We start from the raw sequence: 20,245 nt of genomic DNA, 5'->3' as shown, positions 1-20,245 counted from the left end.
ATATATATATATATATATATATATATATATATACATTATACTGTCATTAGTTCATGAAGTGTTAGTTTTAGCGTTGAAAAACGTCTTTAAGCTTTATGTTGTATTTAGATTATTTACAGGAAAAAAGGCAGGGATGCTATTCCATATTTATTAAACATTAACGGTTTCACTGAGCATTGTATCAGATTCGGTTTGTATAGCAAAACGCATCGAATTGAAATAACTTGTCGATCGTCAGATAATCAGTTGGAAATTACTGTTAATTGACATAGTATCTTATCCTTTTGAATATATAAGTACGCATTAGTCTGTGAATGGAGTAGTAGATATGAAAGGAAAACCGAGAGAGCTACAGATTGAATATCCCTCACAATGGCTGGCGTCTCTGATAAATGTCTAACAAATGGAAGGAAGTCTGTATCGAAGTTGACCCGGGACTAATGAACAGCTACATCTTTGTCAAATATCTTTTTCCGTCGTTGGATTATGATATTTGCATCTGGAGTGATGTACAATAGATGACAGGACCTTTCACATCGTGTTACAGTAACAATAATCAATAATTTCTGGCACATCCAGAATGAGTTAAACGTATAACTTAATTTTAGAAAAATCTGTTCTTTCATCTCGCTGAACCTTTGCCAGTAGCAAAAGGATCTGTTGCATGTAATGGTATTTGTTTACCTTTGGCACAATTCCAGATTATTCTGAGGTAACGTACAGCCGATTGAATCGACCAAAATACATTAGGGGGCCATATTTAACCGACCGTATATGGATATAAGATGTAATCGATCCGGCAGGATTAAATGCAGACAATTCAGGCCTGTGCTGATGCAACCACATGCATGACTTTCCTTGCTGCAAGTATTGAAACATCCGTTAAATTAATTCTTTGCTTCCCAAGTAGGTATTGGCAGTAAATTTATTACCATGTAAAAGAGAGGGAAATATATTTGATATATGTTTAAGTTTTGGGTTCCAATCGATAATTTGTTGGCAATAAGGTTTTGTTTCAATATTTTTTTTTCTGTAGGTCTTGTTTTTATACTTTCTGTCGAAATCTGTTTTCCTTATTGTTGCTGTTATTGTTTTATTTCTTTGTCTTTTCTAGAAGTAGAAGTCCTGTTTTTAATAAAAACAATTTTAACTATTTCCTAATGTTGGCACAGCTACTCGGACACGTGTAACGACGATGTTGAAACATTAAAATTGCTGTGAATACTATTTCCTATATATTTTGCCATTTTCGATTTGATTATTACGAAATTTCATCACAAAATAAAAAAAAAACAAATAAACACCAAAACAAATATCAGAAAGAAGGGATGTGTTCTTACCTCTTTCTCGTTTTCATGCATTCCATCTTTACTTTTCTCTTAAAGTTACACTTCACAGTATTCCATGCAACATTATTGAAACACTCATTCAAAAATGGAAGTAATTGAAAATTGGAACAATATTTCGAAAACGAAGGCTATCAGATATGAGGCACCACTTTGTTATATTTGAAAATATCTTGTCATTTTATATTCAGAGTGAGAAGAAAGGAAAAAAATGTATTGATCTCCACTTCCAAGATAAATACAATAAGTTTTGTATTGTTTAACTTACTGCAAGGGACAGGAATTCCAACTCTTTTTCTAATAAATACCTCATACCTTAAAATTGTTTATATTTATTCGATTTTTAATGTTGGTAGAGCTGAACTGATGCATGTGAATGTTTTTCACAGAATATTTCTTTTACAAGGTCCCAGAGAGGAGGCAATAAACAATAGAGAGTTAGTTTAGATGGGGAAAGAAATTTCTCTAAGAAAGATTAGCCGGAATCTTTAGATTGTGCTTTGGATGAGGAAAGTACATCTGAGCGTAAATTGATTATCTCACTAAAAAGACAGTAGTGTTGCTGTTAGGCATCAAGTCATACCATTGAAGTATAAAATATAAATTATGGAGTAACACATTATAAAACATAGGAATTCAATCAGCCATTTCAATTTAAACGTACTTACACCTTATCAATGGGCTCGGGAGCCAGCAAAAGCCACGTTGCGGCGCTTTCCAAGGAAAACAGAAATTCTCAGTGATAGCTAAAATAATTAATAAAACCGATTTATTTCATTTTTAATGTAATCAAATAGAAATTAAAAAGAAGCAATCATTTAGAGAATCAATAGTATCAAATGTGCATAAATTTAATTTAAACTAAATAATGAGAATGTGTTAAAACACTTAGATTATTCACTATATATATATGTATAAAACAAAAATGACTTGTGATCGGGAATTCTCAGCGATAGCTAAAATATTTCAGCGACAAATGCGAATGGGGTGCATTAAATGCTATACAAAACAGGTTCTTAAGCTATTGAAATTATCCTCGCATCAAACGACGGTAGATGAATCGCTTTGTGATAACTATAATCAACAATATTTGTGAAGGTGAGATAATCTCACGACTAAAAAAGAAATTCAACATTAATCTATCATTAAGGAAAAGACAATTGTATTCTTTAGAGAAAAAGCGTAAGGCTTTGATTCGAAATTCTTCCTGAATTCTTTCTTCGGCAATGAATGGCTGCGCATCGTAGAAATGTGTATCATTAATTTAGTCACTATTCAGAATAAACATGACACATTATCAAGATTATACGATTTCAATAACATATACAATCTCTTCTACGGGCTTGTATACAAATTCTTCCAGCTCAATTTCCCTGAAATCGTATGGGTCGGTTCATCTAAGTCTAAAGAGTATAGAATGCGATATCTACGCAACATATTAGACAGTGGAGTGAAAGTCCATTCGACCATATGTATACATATTAGTATACTTATATAAATATACGTACACGCATGACGCATATATATATATATATATATATATATATATATATATATATATATATATATATATATGCACGTTGATACAGATACACGTTCATACGTATACACTAAAATATTTATGAGTTTGTATATGTGCTAATTAGAATATCATGATCCACTGCGTAACCACTCAGCTATCCTTATTCGATTTGATTCATTGTACAATAGACGTTTGTAATTTTGGAGTTCTTTTTTTTCTTTTTTTTTTTTTAGAATTATGACAATTCGGTACAAGTCCAGTAATTTCGTCGGAAAGGGAAAATCGATTGAATCGACCCCAGTACTTAACTGGGGCTCTTTTATAAACTCCCGAGAAGATGAGAGGCAAGGTTCTCCCCGGTGGCATTTGAACCTTGAAGATAAAGTCGGGCGAAATGCCGCAAAAGGTTTTGCCTGGCGTACTAATGATCCTGCCAGGTAGCCGCCTTATTCTTCTACATATGAGAAATGTATGTTCTTATATCTTTATCTGAACTCGCGCGCGCATGTTTTGTGCGTCAAATATCGTATGAGGAGCGGCTTATTTTATTAACTTTTACGTTGCACTGAATTCAATAATATTAGACACATTAGTAAGTCCTATAAGATAATATTCGAGAAATTCTATGATATTAAAATGATATAATATAAAATCTTAATTTAGGGAGTAATATCTTAAGTTACCAGTAGTTGTAATAACTCTGCATAATAGCTATACTGAAATTAAGTATTAGCAACATAAGCAGTGCACTAGTGAATTGTAAAATTATTTTTTATAAACAAAAAGGAGTGGCTGTGTGGTAAGTAGCTAGCTTACCAACCACATGGTCCCGGGTTCAGTCCCACTGCGCGGCATCTTGGGCAAGTGTCTTCTACTATAGCCTCGGGCCGACCAAAGCCTTGTGAGTGGATTTGGTAGACGGAAACTGAAAGAAGCCCGTCGTATATATGGATATATATATATATATATATATATATGTATGTGTGTGTGTATGTTTGTATGTGTGTGTTTGTCCCCCCCCCCCAACATCGCTTGACAACCGATGCTGGTGTGTTTATGTCCCCGTAACTTAGCGGTTCGGCAAAAGAGATCGATAGAATAAGTACTAGGCTTCTAAAAAATAAGTCCTGGGGTCGATTTGCTCGACTAAAAGGCGGTGCTCCAGCATGGCCACAGTCAAAAAGACTGAAACAAGTAAAAGAGTAAAAGAGTAAAACTTTATATACTTACGATAATACAATAGTAAAATATGAAAATATTACTACGTCAAATATATTTGGTTAGAGGGATTCTCAGGTTCGTGAGCCAATCGAATTTTGCGGTTGTGATATAGTGGCTGCGTAAAAAGGTTGATTCTTGAACAAGTTTGATATTGATGTAAAGATATGTCTACCAGCTACAAAGTTTGAGGAGAGATATTTAGAGAGAGTGAGCCTCGATAAGGGCATGGAAGAAGTATGTACTGTACTTAAAATGAGTGACAGCTAGTTTATAACGGTTGAGAACACACAACGTTAAGAGCCGTAATAAAATACATGAGGTGTTTCTTCAACGGTCTATAAAAGACTCACAGACATTGCCATTTCACTGATGTTCCATCATCTATACTTTATTATTTCAATTGACAGCTTCCATAGTGTTCATTGTTCCTTTATATTTAACGCTACATTATCCTTGGTCAAGGAGACCCGCGACTCAAATGCTTTCAAACCCTAAGGAACCTGTCTTTATACTGTTGTGTAAGATATCTTCTTTCTTGTTTAAACGTGTAGTGAAACTTTCGAGGGAAGAATGCTGATAACTCGATTGACTTTCGGTATTAATTAATTCTTACGACAAATATATAATGCTGATTTAAACAAACTTAAAATTAAACAGATGGTGTTTAACGGTTATCAGCTTGAAGAGAGAATAATTAAATGACGACTAGATTTGAGCTCAAAAAGAAGGATATTCAAATCATTGTATCTATTTCTGAGCAAATTTCGAGGTTTCTCTAATTAAAAAAAAAAATCAAACAGAACGATGTTGTTTACATTGACAATATGATGTTGTTTTTGTTGTTGCTGTATTGTTCTCATTGAGAAGAGATATTCCAACTAGGATCATACCATCTTTTTTTTTTAATAGTTTACTTAGGACTGTGTAGTGAAAAGTGTGCTTTTTAGAGAGATTTTCGAGTGATTTGGCTGGTATTTCTCGTAAGTCACCTATTGCAGAGAGTTTCATCGCTAGCTGATTCTCCGTTGTCAAGTAGTATATGATACATGATGTGTATCTTCTATCAATTAATTTATATAGAAATTCACTTTTTCCTTTGTTATAATATGTTTAGCAGAATACATGTTGAATTGTTAAGTAGACTTAACAATAGGGGCAGATAGTTAAGACTGTTGTTACTGTGTTGTTGTTGTTGTAGGTTGTCTACAAAAGAGCTAAAGAATTACATTATTCCGAATTATTGTTAAAACCTGGTGACTGCTAGTGAAATTAAAGGCCATTCATAGCCATGAACTTTAAGCGGATAACCAGTCTTGTATGATAATACAAACTAACTCATTAATGCAATAGTATACACAAAAAACCGTTACGGGCTTCAATGAATGAGAAGACAGGGCCTACAGCAATGATTCCTCTTTTCTCACATAGCAGCTGTTATCTGATAAGAGGTAAATGACATGCCTAAGGTATGAAGGAGAAATGATTGCGTAAGGACAAAATCTGATATATATTTACCCGCACATAGCTAATACTATTACATAGAACATATTTTTTTTATCATATCTGTTTCAAATTTCGATAATATCAATAATATTTACTTTAAGATTCAACATTTTATTTTTATTTTATGCATTTATTCATTTAATACATTTTCAGGTCTTGAAGATTCCCTCAAATTCTCCAGTATAAAGGGTTTTTTTCCCCACACACTTTTAATGTTTCTCATGCATTTTAAATCATATTGCTCGCAGCAAATTCAAGATTTCAGACGTGGTTATATTTTTCTCCATCATGCAAGCAGTACTATAGCAAAAGCAAATTTTAAACTAACTTTTTCCTTTCTAGAAATAGCGAATAAGGTTATATCTTTACATACTTCCAGCCTATTGACTAAATGTCAATATGTGTGTGTGCGTTTCTTTGTACGTGTGTGCATGCATGTGTGTATATGTATATATATATATATATATATATATATATATATATATATATATATATATATATATATATATATATATATATATATATATATATATATGTATGTATGTATATACATATATATATATATATATATATATATATATATATATATATATATGTATATATATATATACATATATATAAACATAAATATATATATATATATATATATTTATTTATTTATTTATTTATTTATTTATTTATTTATGGGTTTCAGCCAAGTGGCTGTGGTCATGCTGGAGCACCACCGTGATTTTCTGTCTTTATGCTTTGCTGTCTTCACGTTCCTTGCATGGCTCTTCTCCTGCACCTGATATGGTCCAATCAAGAGTTTTGATGTCACATCTGGTGTACAACAGAATTTGAAATCGCTGCCCTAAATTGTGTCTCATTTCGAGTCATTGGTTCGTCTGGTATCGTGGAGAGGAAAGCGTCGAGTTCTGTCTTGAAGACCTCCACATCCGTGTCTTGCAGGTCTGTCAAATGTTTTGGCAGGGCATTGAAGAGCTGAGGTCCTCTGAAACCGAGGCTGCTGCAGTATCTTGTTCTTATGTGAGATGCAGTGGACGGCACCTTTGGCACCATGCAGTGGCGACCCGTGAGGGCATTCCTGTAGTACTTGATGCCAAAGTTCGGCACCAGTCCTTCCAGTATTTTCCATATGTATATTATTACATATCTCTCCCGCCTGCGTTCCTGGGAGTAGAGACCTAGTGCCTGCAGTCGCTCCCTGTAGTTCATCTGCTGGACTGTGGCGATCTCTTTTGTATAGTGCCTCTGAATTGCCTCGAGTTCTGCTGTCCGTTTAACACTGTGTGGTGACCACAACTGAGAGCAATAGTCTAGGCGGCTCAGGACAAATGTCTTCCATAGAGTCAACATGACTTTTTGATCCCTTGTACGGAATGTCCTCAGTATCCACCCCGCCAGCTGTCTGCACTTTGCTGTCAACTTGACAATGTGCATGTGAAATGATGCATCACTACACATGTCGATGCCCAGGTCTCTCACGGCTTGTGGTTCTGGGATTGCAGTACCTCCAGGTCCTGTGTATGCCAGTTGGGAGGCACTTGTGGCCTTGTAGCGAAGTACTTGAAATTTTTCCGCATTCAACTGCATATTGTTTTGCTCTGCCCACTCATATATTGCATTGCGATCATTCTGTAGGCTTACAATATCATCAGGATTCTTTATTGCCCGAGATAGTTTTGTGTCAACAGCGTAGCTAGTGACAGTGGCACTCCGAGTGACCGTGGGCATGTCCAGAAGGGCCACTATGAACAGTAGTGGCCCCAGGACAGTTCCTTGCGGAACACCGCTCAATATTTGTGTTTCCCTAGATAGTTCTCCATTTGCTGCAACTGTCTGACTTCTACCATTCAGGAAGTCATGCAGCCATTCTCCTAATTTACCAGTTATGCCAAGGTTTCGCAGCTTGTGACATATCAAGCCATGATCAACTTTGTCAAAGGTTTTTGCAAAGTCGAGATATATCACATCAACATTTGAATGGTCAAGTAGCTGCTTCAGGACCCAGTCATAATGCTGGAGGAGCTGCGTGAGGCAACTTCGACCTGGACGGAAACTATGCTGGGTCTCATTCAGCAAGTCATTTTCTTCTAGGAACGCAATCAATCTCTTTCTGACAATTCGTTCCATGACTTTGCTAATATGTGAAGTCAGAGAGATGGGCCTGTAGTTCCCAGCCTCTGCTCTGCTTCCGCCTTTATGGATAGGACATATGGTGCCTTCCTTCAGCTTTTTGGGAAGTTTACCATTTGCAAGGAAACTCTGGAAGAGTATCCGGAGTGGTCCTGCTAATTCTTGTTTACACGACTTTAAGAGGACAGCCGGGAAACCATCGGGGCCAGTTGCCGAATTTAAGCTCATTTCATTTATGGCAGCTATTACATCTTCCTCTTCAATGTCAATGTAGGTAATGGATGCAGTCTTTTTCTACTGAGTGCTATTGTCAAAGAAATCAGCTGGGTTCTATATCTGCATGTGACTCAGAGGAGAAGTGAAGACACTCTTGAATTGTGCACTGAGCACTTCACTTATCCATGTGGGATCCGCAGTCAGTGAGCCATTAGGCAGGAATAGGGGTCCTATCTTATACTGTACCGTAGCAGTCTCTTTTGCAAATCTATAGAAAGCCTTGGGGTTTGTTTTTATGCTTTCTACTGCTCTCTTCTCCTTCTCTGATCTCTCCTTTTCATGGGAGAGTTTAATCTTGTTTTCTATTTCTAACAGTGTTAGTTTTAATTTAGCCCTTTTCCTATCCCCCAGTTCTCTATTTAACTGGTTTGAGACCTTTGTTCTGTGTCTCATAACGATTTTCCTGTCTCTAGGAATTCTATTGGCATGTTTGCTGGTCTTTCTATATGGCACGTATTTGGTGCATATGCCTTGTATAGGTTCACATAAAATGACTTAGTTTGAGGTCATTGTCTTGTATAGAAAGGCTGTCATGCCAGTTTTGATTTCGAATCTCTCTGCGAATTGACTTCCAGTCTGCCCTGTGGAAATTCAGGTTGGATATTGCTTGAGTCCTCCTGGTGGGGTGGGTGTCAGTTGGTTGCCTAGGACCATACATAGTTAATTCTATAATGTTATGATCTGAGAGAGATGTGGGTGTTATTTTCACATTATGGATTAGGCTCACATTGTTTGTGAAGCAGAGATCTAAAATATTGCTTCCTCTGGTTGGTTGGAGTATCACTTGTTCCATGAACAGCATGTGGGATAGTTCTAACAAAGACTTTGCCTGGCTTTGTTCATGCAGTCACATTCCAGAGAGGATGTGACCTTCAGGCCATTTAACATTTGGGAGGTTAAAGTCGCCTAGGAAAAGTATATTGATGTGTTGGTCCAGATTTGTCAAGACCTCTTCTATGCGTCTGAGGCTGTCCTCAAATTTACCCTCCTGCTTTGCGGTATTTGGTGGACGGTATGTTGAGCATACAACTACATCAATCTGTTTTATGTGTACTATTAAAGTATCACAGATAAAGTTTGAGTGTGATAGGAGTAGTAGAGGTGTGACATCTTCTCGGATGTACATTGCAACTCCCCCATGACTTCTATCCCTCCTGTCTGTTCGGAGCACGGCATACTCTGGTATGTTTATCTCCGCATCTGCTACATTAGGTGTTAGATGCGTTTCAGTAAGCACCAGGCATATTGCTTGATTACATGTTACTATGTTTTTCAAGTATAGAAACTTGTCTTTGCCGCCTGTTCGTAATAGGCCCCGGATATTCAGTAGGAATATGGGTGTGATATCTGTGCAGGGGTTCCTGGTGTTAGCGGTGGCCATCCCTGATCCATCATCTGTGGTGGTCTTGGATAATGGTTCATGTGGTGTTGACTCTGCACCCTCTGCATCCACGTTAACTGACGTACCATTTTCTGGGCCCTGCTTAAAAAAGCTTTCTGGTCAGCTGCTGCAGTTCGTACAGCCTCTGCATACAGCCTTTTGCTGGGAACAGAAGGAATATACGGACTTCTCTCTTTGTGAGTCCTGTTGGTATTCGGTGGATTATGTGTATGTAGGGTTAAGCTTTCTGGTCTCCCTTTTCTGCGCTCCCACTTATTTTGTTTTAAGTGGTTATCTACCTTGTTTAGCTGGTGGTGTTTGAGGTGGGCAAATTTGCAGTTTCGCCCCTTTTCCCCGTGCCAGCAGGTACCATTTAGGTAGAATTTACAGATCTGTTTCTTTTTCTCTGTATGACGTGCTTGGTCTTGAAGCCTGTTTGTGTTTGTGTTCACCGTCTTCTTGTCTGCTCTCCTGTCTCTGTCGCTTGGTGTGGTTCTGCGTTGGCTGTATTCACCATGGCCATTGCAGCCCTCAGCAGTGGCTACAGCACTGGTGGCATTTGCCTAGTCTCGGTGGTCCGTTTGGTCCTCTTGAGCCTGAGTACAGTGTGCAGTGTCTTCACTGTCATTTTTTGTGTCCGTGTCTCTCATAATGCCTTCTAGGAAGTCAAGGTGCGGTTTCACGAGCTCGTAGGAGCGAATGAGCTCCAGTTTCTTTCGATCAATTTGAGCCATTGACCTGTGGAAATTGTATCTATCCAGGCTTTCGGCTATTAGATCATTTGCTGGTGATCCTTTGGCCAGCGTCCATGCTTGTACAAGAAGGCGAACTTCCTCCAGTTGCCAGTTTCGGCGCATCTTCATCTTCTTGTTAGCCTCAACTTGGCGCTGTACAAAGTTTCGTCTGCTGGTATCCATGGTGCACGATATTTGAGAGAGAGAGGTTATCTTAAAGTATAGAGAAATAGTACTAGAAAGAAAGAAAAGAGTATAAAGAGGGGAGGGAGAATACGAAGTAGAGCGAATAGAGAGTGCGTACAGAGTACGAGATAGATAGATAGAGAGAGAGAGAGAGAGAGAGAGAACGAGAGAGAGAGAGAGGATGTGATATGAATAGAGATGTATGAGAGAGAGAGAGAAGACAACTCAAGAGAGAAAACAAACAAAGCAAAACAAGACAAAATGAAAATGAAAAGAAAAACGAAAATATATATATACATATATATATATATATATATATATATATATATATATATATATATATATATATATATATATATATTTATATATATATATATATACATGTATGTATATATATATGAGCGAATAGAGAGTGCATACAGAGTACGAGATAGATAGATAGATAGATAGATAGATAGATAGATAGATAGATAGATAGATAGAGAAAGAGAGAGAGATGATGTGATAGGAATAGAGATGTATGAGAGAGAGAGAGAGAGAGAGAGAGAGAGAGAAGATAACTCAGGAGAGAAACAAACAAAACAAGGCAAGACAAAATGAAAATGAAAATAAAAATAAAAATATATATATATATATATAGGTGAGAAAGTTGGTATGTGAAAGCACGTGGTTGGATGTATAAAAGATAATAAGAGTGAAAAAACTACAGAAGGCTTGTGTTACATGGTTAAAGTATATATTTAAATTATGTCAGAAAAATGTTAGAAAAATGTTAGAAAAATGTTATAAAATATGTTTGGTATATAAACATTGTATTTATATATATATATATATAATCTCTTCGAAACGCCGGTGTTAAAACATGGGTAGCTGATGAGGTAGAATGTTCTCTATGTGGCTTGCGTGTTTTCTCGTCTACGTTTTGTTTGCAATGTCCTGTACTCAGATATGCACCTATACATACAGGTGGATGTAGGTATGCACATACCTGTACGTATATATGCATATACTCATTTACCATTTGTTTATATATATATATATATATATATATATATATATATATATATATATATATATATATATATATATATATATGTATGCATGTATGTATATATATATATGAGAGAGAGAAGATAACTCAAGAGAGAGAACAAACAAGACAAAATGAAAATGAGAAGAAAAACGAAAAGAACGAAAAATGAAAAACGAAAAATATATATATCACGGAAAACAGAGAGAGAGGGTGAGAAACAGAGAAACTAAGAGAGAAAAACTGGGGGAGAGAAGATGGGATAAGAATAGATATTTTTGATTAAGAGTGTTAAAACGAGGTGACTATAAGGGAAATTGAGTGAAAACTTTTAATACTTTAAGTTTTCACTATGTAAATAAACTAAGAAGAACGATTTTATCGTAAATAAATTTTATCGTAAATAAACAAAAACAAAAACTATTCTGTGAGAGAAATTACAGTATGTTAACAAACAAGTGTGAAATAAATTATTTTGTCGTAAATTCTTAGAAAGAATATAGAATAAAACTTAGCTCAAATTTCTATCTTTACAATCTCTCACAACGTGGTTCCTTCGAAGATGGTTGTTTGCTTTGGTTCACTCACATTAATGTGCGCTGTATATATACTATTTTCTTTCTTTTTCAACGGATATAATGCAAGGACCGTCGTTAAACAACAGGTACCGAGTTTTGTGTCGGTTTCAGCAAATATTTATCTTCGATATGGAAAGATACCTGTTGGTTGCTTCGAGAGACAGGGAAAAACACGTCTTAACACTACGAAACCGGAAGTATATATATATATATATATATGTATATATATATATATATATATATATATATATATATATATATATATATATACATACTTGGAAAAGGATGCGTGGCGTTCGATCATATAATAATAATAGAAATAATATATAAATATATGCATATATACATACATATATGTACCTACCTACATATATACGTATATATACATGCATACATACAGGACATCACAAAACATAGACACAATGAGAAAACGAAGACATAAAAATAAAAACATAGAAAACGAACCTTATTTCAAACAACGAAAAAAAAACAGACAGAGAAACGAGGCATGCAACATAAAGAACATTCCCCTTCATCAGTTGTCGCCTGGTCGAGAATACATGGTTTTTGCCAGCATTTTCAAATTTGTAATCTAGAATATCATACTGATGACGGAAATGATTTTCTTTTTGTTTACTATTCTGATCCAGAAACACATCTATGATTGAATAAGACTGGTTAGTTTCGTTATTTTTTCTTCTTGTTTTGCCTCTTTGAGTTACAAGTATTTTTATATGTTGGAGACTTATTTTAGTAGTAGAATTAGCACTTTAACTGCTATTTCTAAATTTCGCTATGTGGTGAAGCAACTGTTGCTGATCCCTTAATTATGTTTATGTAGATAGATAGATAGATAGATAGATAGATAGATAGATAGATAGATACATAGATAGATAGATACATAGATACATAGATACACAGATAGATAGTGTACTATTCCGTGATAGTAAGATGATAATGCAACCGATAAAAAGAGCTATATGGGAAGGCGAATTTAAAAACCGTTATGCTAATCACATATCTTCCTTCCAACACAGAGATAAAAGTAAAGCTACTAAGTTGCCTAGCTGCGTATGAGTTTTTAAATCGAACGCCACACCACTTACGATGAAGTGGAAAATAGTCGAAAAATCCACACCATATGTTAACGGAACAAAATAATGTAAGCTTTGCGTAGATGAAAGAACTCAGATTCTTTTCAGATCTAAGATCTCTCACATACAGCTGAATTCAATTGTAAATCCAAAACTTTGAGCAGTTGTAAGCATATGGTTGAGTTCCTGTCGAAGAATTAGAAAGTGCCAGCCTCTCCGAATTGAAAATCTGTACCACAGACAATCTTTTCAGTCTTATATCTTTTCTCTCTTTTCAGCCTTATTTTATGGTTTAAGGAGAAATAACTTTTATTAACCGCTTTCGCTTTTTCTGTTTTCTTCTTCGTTTACCGGCTTTTCAAACTTCTACCTTTCATATCTACTTCTTTCTCGCCTTTTCTCACTTTTTCTGTCATCCCATCGTCACATTTTAGTTCGTTATGCAATATGAGCAGTGCCTGATGATTGTGTTACGAGAACAGACGTGTTAACAATTACTGCCTGGCATGCTCTCAGCTAATAGGAGTACATAGCATGTAGTGTGTGTGTCAAATTATATATATATATATATGTGATATTTTTTTATTGCCTACAAGGGGCCAACACACACATATATATATATATATATATGTGTGTATGTGTGTGTGTGTGTGTGTGTGTGTGTGTGTTTGTGTGTGTGTGTGCCAAATTATATATACATACATACACCTTCATTAACTCATGCATTCACACAAAGTTTATTTTTGCAGCTTATTCAAATGTAACTCCCGTTACTGTAACATGGGGAAAGCTCATATAAATTTATGTTCTTTTTATAATTTCAAATTCACTTACATGGAAATATTTTTGCTAAAGTAGTCACATGTCGTAACTTCCGCTCCCTTATCTTTTAATTTCATTCATCTATAATTCATCTTGATATAATGACTATATTTTGTCTCTATGATTTATCATTTTCTACCCTATGAATCCATCAAGATCAAATTTATGCCAAAAATAATTAGGCCGTCTATTCATCCCCCTCCCTTTCCCCAAGTATCATGATTATAATTTTCTTTGATAGAAAAACAAATCTTCACAAAAAGTTATAAGCATTCAATTAATTTTCTTTCCAGAAAATATGATTTAAAATCTAATCACAATAATTTATCAGAGATGTTGGCAAATGATCATACTTAATGGATTCAAAGGTGGTGAGACACAAATCAACACATTGCCTTCAATTATTGAGTCTCCTATTTTCTAATGTGCTTAATTAACAAACTACTAACCGATGTAGTATTCATTATCTTCAGAATAATCTCGATCGCCATTTTGGCAGATTTATTAAGATGTCGGATAATAGGCTTGCAACAATTAATGTCGATCCATTAAAACCTGAATTCCAATTACGCTAGTGTTTGCTATGAGTCTCATTTTCCGTCTTCGAGAAAATCATATATAGTACCCATAATCTGAGTGTTACGTTTATATCGTATGCCACACCACTAAATTACTAGTTAAGCATCAATTTTGGAAATCATTAATATTAGGCCATGCCACGTGTACTAGTGTCACTGAATATGACTGATTGACAACATCATCTGTAATGGTTCTCAGATCAAATCGTACTGAACTTGTTAAATCTATAGGCATATACTGCGGTTGAATCAGTATGTAACAATTAATATTTCTTCCAATAAGAGGAATCAATATATATTCTTACGAACAGTATTGAAAACATGAACGGTTTTGCTTCAGACACTAGTACTGATGTATAGGAATCTCAAAATTCAATCAACATATATTCTTTGTTCCATTTTCCTATTGTTTGTTGTTTACTACAGCTGTCATGATAGATGATAGGAAATTGCTATTAAATATTCTACCAAATTATTTAGCACTTATTCATCAATCAAATCAACACTGAATATTGGCATCTTCATCTTTAATTTAATATTTCTGGAGAATAAATTACACACAGCAATTTATTGTTATTACAATTATTAGATTTGTAATTTCCCTTCAAAAACGTTACTTTTGTATATATGTCACAATATAAGAAATATAAGACACACTCACCCACACACACACACAAATATATATATATATATATATATATATATATATATATATATATATATCTTTTACTCTTTTACTTGTTTCAGTCATTTGACTGCGGCCATGCTGGAGCACCGCCTTTAGTCGAGCAAATCGACCCCAGGACTTATTCTTTGTAAGCCTAGTACTTATTCTATCGGTGTCTTTTTGCCGAACCGGTAAGTTACGGAGATACCAGCAATGCCAGGAGAACAAACACAGACACACAAACACACACACATACACACACACACACATATATATATATATATATATATATATATATATATATATATATATATATATATATATATATATCATGTGTCTGTATTTGCGTGCATATATACATGCTAGAAGGAGAGAGCAAGGCAGAATATTTCGTCTCCAATAAGATGAATTCCGTTATTTATTCCATTTCTATACGTTCGGTGCTCAATTCTTGACAAAGTCACCTTCACCTATCATCTTCACAAAGTCAATAAACAAACTAGTATTGCGGTATTCAAATGGTTCTCAATTCTCTATTTCTCAGCGACAGAAAAATGAATTCGGATATGTGAGCATATATGTGTGAATGTGTGAATGTGTGCGTGTGTATTTACGTTACACAAGCGTGCGTCCATGTAACATTGCATATATATATGTTGAACCGTTATTCCCTACACATTGTTTTCTCTCTCCGTTATTTCCCCTCCAAATTCTTTCTGTAGAAAAGCATAGGGTCACACTTTCAAAGAATTTTCCAATCTTACAGTGCATTTAAACACCTGCTTGTTGTTCTTTAAACTATCTTCCTCTTGTGTTTTCTGTAAATTTAAACTATATATATATATATATATAGGTCATTTGATTCTAGATGGCAGACACACCCAGTTCTTTAGAGATGAAATCCCCCATACATATTATACCTCACTTGTAAATTGTAAAACATAACTATCACCATTACTGCATGAACTTGAATATTGCATACTTTAATGGATCCTAGTTCAAACAGAACGGACATTTAATATTCTATCATTTCATTATATTATATTATATTATGTTATTTTAATATTGTAAATAAAACGGAATGTATAACATACGATGGTTATGAGACTCACTTTATCTTACACTGTCCACCTTTGGTTATATGTACTAGGTGTGTACGTACTTGAAGCTAACTTCATATACCAGGATCTTTCGGATCGTACTATCCAATAACCACACAGATACACACACATGCATAAATACACGCACATACACACACACACAAGAACACATACACACACAAGCGCACACACACACACACACACACACACACACACACTCACTCTCATATATAGCGAGAGGGAGATGCTTTTCGTAAGCGCTCTCTACTTCTCTGAGCCATATATCTATGTACCATCTCTGCAATTTCATGCAATTACCATATGTATTTCCATCGCCTATGCTGCACTTCACTCCAGAAACAGCATAATTAAAGACTAACCAAAGCTGTTTCTCTCATAATCTTACTATAGACATATTTTTATTGGCAACATTAAATGAAAGTTCATGATCGATGCTACGTGTATCGGTAGTACATCTTTATTAATCGCCACTGTGGATATCTCTCTAATCGAATTATTTTTTAGATTATCTTGTAAAGAGTAATGAATTTTAAAGTAAACATTCTCTATTTCCAGTGAGCTTTGTCACTGAATTAAATCTAACCGTCAGTAAATTATGTCTTTAAAATGAAATTGATGTCTCACTTGAATATATTATTATCACAATAGATTTTTGCTTTAAAAATTATTTTGTCCAAAATAATGACTAATGTACTACAGGCACTAGAGTGTCTACCATAACTTAAGCGCATTAACTTATTTGTTTTCTTTTTATAGCAAATTACCTATATTATTGCATGACATTTCCTAGCCCATAATTAGCTGATTTAATGATAAAAGTACGAGAGTCATGATTAAGTGATTTGTCAAACTGCAATTTAAAGGAAGTCATCGGTCAGTGGTACTGATAATTGAATCATCTAAAAAACAAAAAAACAAAAAACAAGAAAGAAAAGAAAGCAGAGTATCACTGTTTTAACGATAGGAATATTTTCTTTCTGGCAGTCAGAATCCCTTGCTCGAATATTAATTAGCTTTCCTAAAATGTTTAGTGACTCATAGGAATCAGAATAAGAGTGTAGCTTAGTGCTAGTTTGGTTAGTACAATTGTGTCCTGATTGTGTTATCTTTTATATCTTTTAATTGAATATATTAAGAAAATAATTAACAATAAATAGAATGTTATCACACCGATTTAATCCACTTAAACAGAAAGAGAAAGTAATTACATGTCTTTTTTTTTTTCTGTGATTCTAGTATTTTTCATCACAAGATATCAAGATCAATTAAGTTGTTTTAATTATCAAATCTATAATCCGCTGTACTTGGTTATTTTCTCACAGCGAAGCTATAATACGCTCTTAATACATTTCATAAAAGAGTTTTAGTGCAAAGTCAAGTCTTCATTTCTTTATAGAAATTAAGGGCTCGAAGGAAAATTTGATTGTAATTCGTAAGTGATTTTCAAGAATCATCATTAACAAAAGATATCGCCCTAAAGCAAACCATTTAATTTTTTCAAAAGGCTAAAGTTAGTACTGCAAATTCTATTCAGTAAATAATTGGTACTTATAATGATTAAATGCAGCCAAGATTCTTACAGTTGTTTTGGCCTTAACACGCACACAGGCATACACACACACGTTCCTGTATACAGGATACAGACAGTATTTGAGGACACGTATTTTTAGTCATCATTTTATTTGGCTAACTTTTATTGAACTTCTATTTCAGAAAATAACAATGACAGGCCCTATGTTTACTAATGAAGTGAAAAGGCACGTTGTGATTGTGGCTTTGAAGGCTAAGCATAGTGATATAGTAATTTCTCGTTTGCTGAAAGTTGCAAGATCTTCTGTCCACAAGTTTCGGTGTGAGTTAGAGAAAGAAAATGGAAGTTTAGAAAAGCATTGAAGACCGACCATTCAGGAAAACCAATGAATACAATTGCAAATAAAGCTCGCCACCTTTAGATTTCTGCCTGTGCTATTAGGTTCTACACGTACTTTCAGACTCTGTATAGTGTCAATTATATATATATATATATATATATATATATATATATATATATATATATATATATATATATATATATATATATATATATATATATATATATACGACAGGCTTCATTTAGTTTCCGTCTACGAAATCCACTCACAAGACATTGGTCGGCCCGAGGCTATAGGGGAAGCCACGCAGTCGAACTGAGCCCGGAACCATATGGTTGAGGGGCAGGTTTCTTGCCGCACCGTCACGCCTATGTCTAAGTTTATATACACACACGCACACACATACACACACGCGCGTACGCGCGCAATCACGGGCATACATACATACAGAAGAAACGAGAGAAAAAGTTCAATTAAGGAATACATCTATATTGCCAGAAGCCAGATGCCAGATGGTTTTTCCTGTATAATCGAATTATTGCTGCGATCGTCTGCTAAGTAATGGTCATTAAAGGAATTATACACTCTTTCTTACAAGCCCTGTTTCCAACGTGAAAACTTACCACCCGTAAATTATGTCTTCAAAATGACATTGATAGCTCACTTGAATATGTTATTATTACAATTTTAGTGTATTTCAGGAAGCTGAAATGTTGCCATAAAACTGTATAGCATTCTATTGTAAAAGCACTAGATTGTCGCTTATACTTCGCTACTCTCTCTCTCTCTCTCTCTCTCTCTCTCTCTCTATATATATATATATATATATATATATATATATATATATATATATATATATATATATATATATATATATATATTACGCGTGTTTGGGTGGGGTTCCTGCGCGTTTGTCTATATGCCATTAAGATAGAAGGAACTATGGAAGAAAACTTACACGGATTATTGGCATAAATTTGATCGATTAATTCGAGCCTTACTGAGAGTAGTTGCAAAAGAATTGATGCTCATAAAAATAAATATTTGATATATAGTCTGCTAGTCCTTAACTACTGTATGAACAAAGTTATTTGTTCACGGTTTATGCGTATATCTATATAACTATTTAATATATGTGTACTAGTTTAGGCGGTCAACTTTAATAATTAGGCTGCTGCAGTGGCCCTTATTCATTTATACATACACACAAAAACACATACATGCATTTAAATATACCTACATAATATGTATGTGATTGTATATATATATATATATATATATATATATATATGGATCTAGGTTTCTGACCTAGATCCAAAGGCCCCTACATTGGAATTTCAATAACATCAACAAGGCTGCATGTATGTGTGTATATGTGCAGTAACGTGAGTAACTGCATGCGCAGGTTTGTATGTTTTGTTTTATAAATGCATTTTCATGTATTTTGTTGCAGATCTAGACATGTACACATGTATGTATGTAAGTATGTATTATGTATGTATGCATGTATACAAAATATCCCATGTGTAATAGAATCAGCTATCTAATGTAAGCTTTAACCATTAATACCACTTAAATAACGTACGTGTGTTGTTTAAACCCCAGAAGCTGAGGATTTGCAAATTTCCGTGCGGGAAAAATCCATTTAAAGGCATATAGTTTAAAAACAAACCAATATTCATTAAAGCTAGGTGAAACAAAATCACCCCTCAAGAGAACCCGGGAGCAGTATTTATGTATTTCGCTTTTGTTATGGATTAGTAATTTCTCTCATTAACCAGTGGGGCTGTTTGCGTATGTATAGAGTTAAAGTGTACCTGACCACATCTACTAAAAATACATACAAAAGGAAACACCCGTCCAAAATTTTCTCTAGTAGGTTTGCATCGAGAATTAACCGACACAACTCAAGACAGTGTGGAACTGGATCTATCATTGTCAACATCATAGTTACTCTTCCATTCATTTCTAATCATATAACTCTAATCTTTCTAATCTTTCCAAAGTTTGTGTTCATGTCCACCTCAGAAGTTTGGCTGATGTCTTTTGGCAAAAATATTCCTTCCTTACCATCTGGGTTCAGGGACGTGTCATATTGTTTAAGTGCAGATTATTCCTTATTAAGGGGACTAGTGGTCAGAAACGCATCATCCTTGAGCATACCAACAGATTTTCT

The 20,245-nt window shown here is 34.7% G+C and overlaps 2 protein-coding genes across 2 annotated transcripts in view; one reads left to right on the top strand and one right to left on the bottom strand.

Moving 5' to 3' along the window:
* The window catches only part of LOC106871529 (muscarinic acetylcholine receptor gar-2), an 802,994-nt gene that overhangs the window by 220,064 nt on the left and 562,685 nt on the right, over positions 1-20,245 (top strand).
* Positions 6,277-9,152, bottom strand: LOC149136503 (uncharacterized). The gene is made up of 2 exons (XM_089348814.1): positions 7,638-9,152; positions 6,277-7,441 (listed from the first exon to the last, which is right to left on the bottom strand). The coding sequence occupies exon 2, from the start codon at positions 7,327-7,329 to the stop codon at positions 6,409-6,411; it is 921 nt and encodes a 306-aa protein (XP_089204940.1). The 5' UTR covers positions 7,330-7,441; positions 7,638-9,152; the 3' UTR covers positions 6,277-6,408.

Source organism: Octopus bimaculoides, chromosome 3, assembly GCF_046866305.1.
Source record: "Octopus bimaculoides isolate indiv1 chromosome 3, ASM4686630v1, whole genome shotgun sequence".
Classification (NCBI taxonomy): domain Eukaryota; kingdom Metazoa; phylum Mollusca; class Cephalopoda; order Octopoda; family Octopodidae; genus Octopus; species Octopus bimaculoides.
The sequence above is the reverse complement of the archived record's forward strand: the minus strand, read 5'-3'. Positions and strand labels throughout refer to the sequence as shown.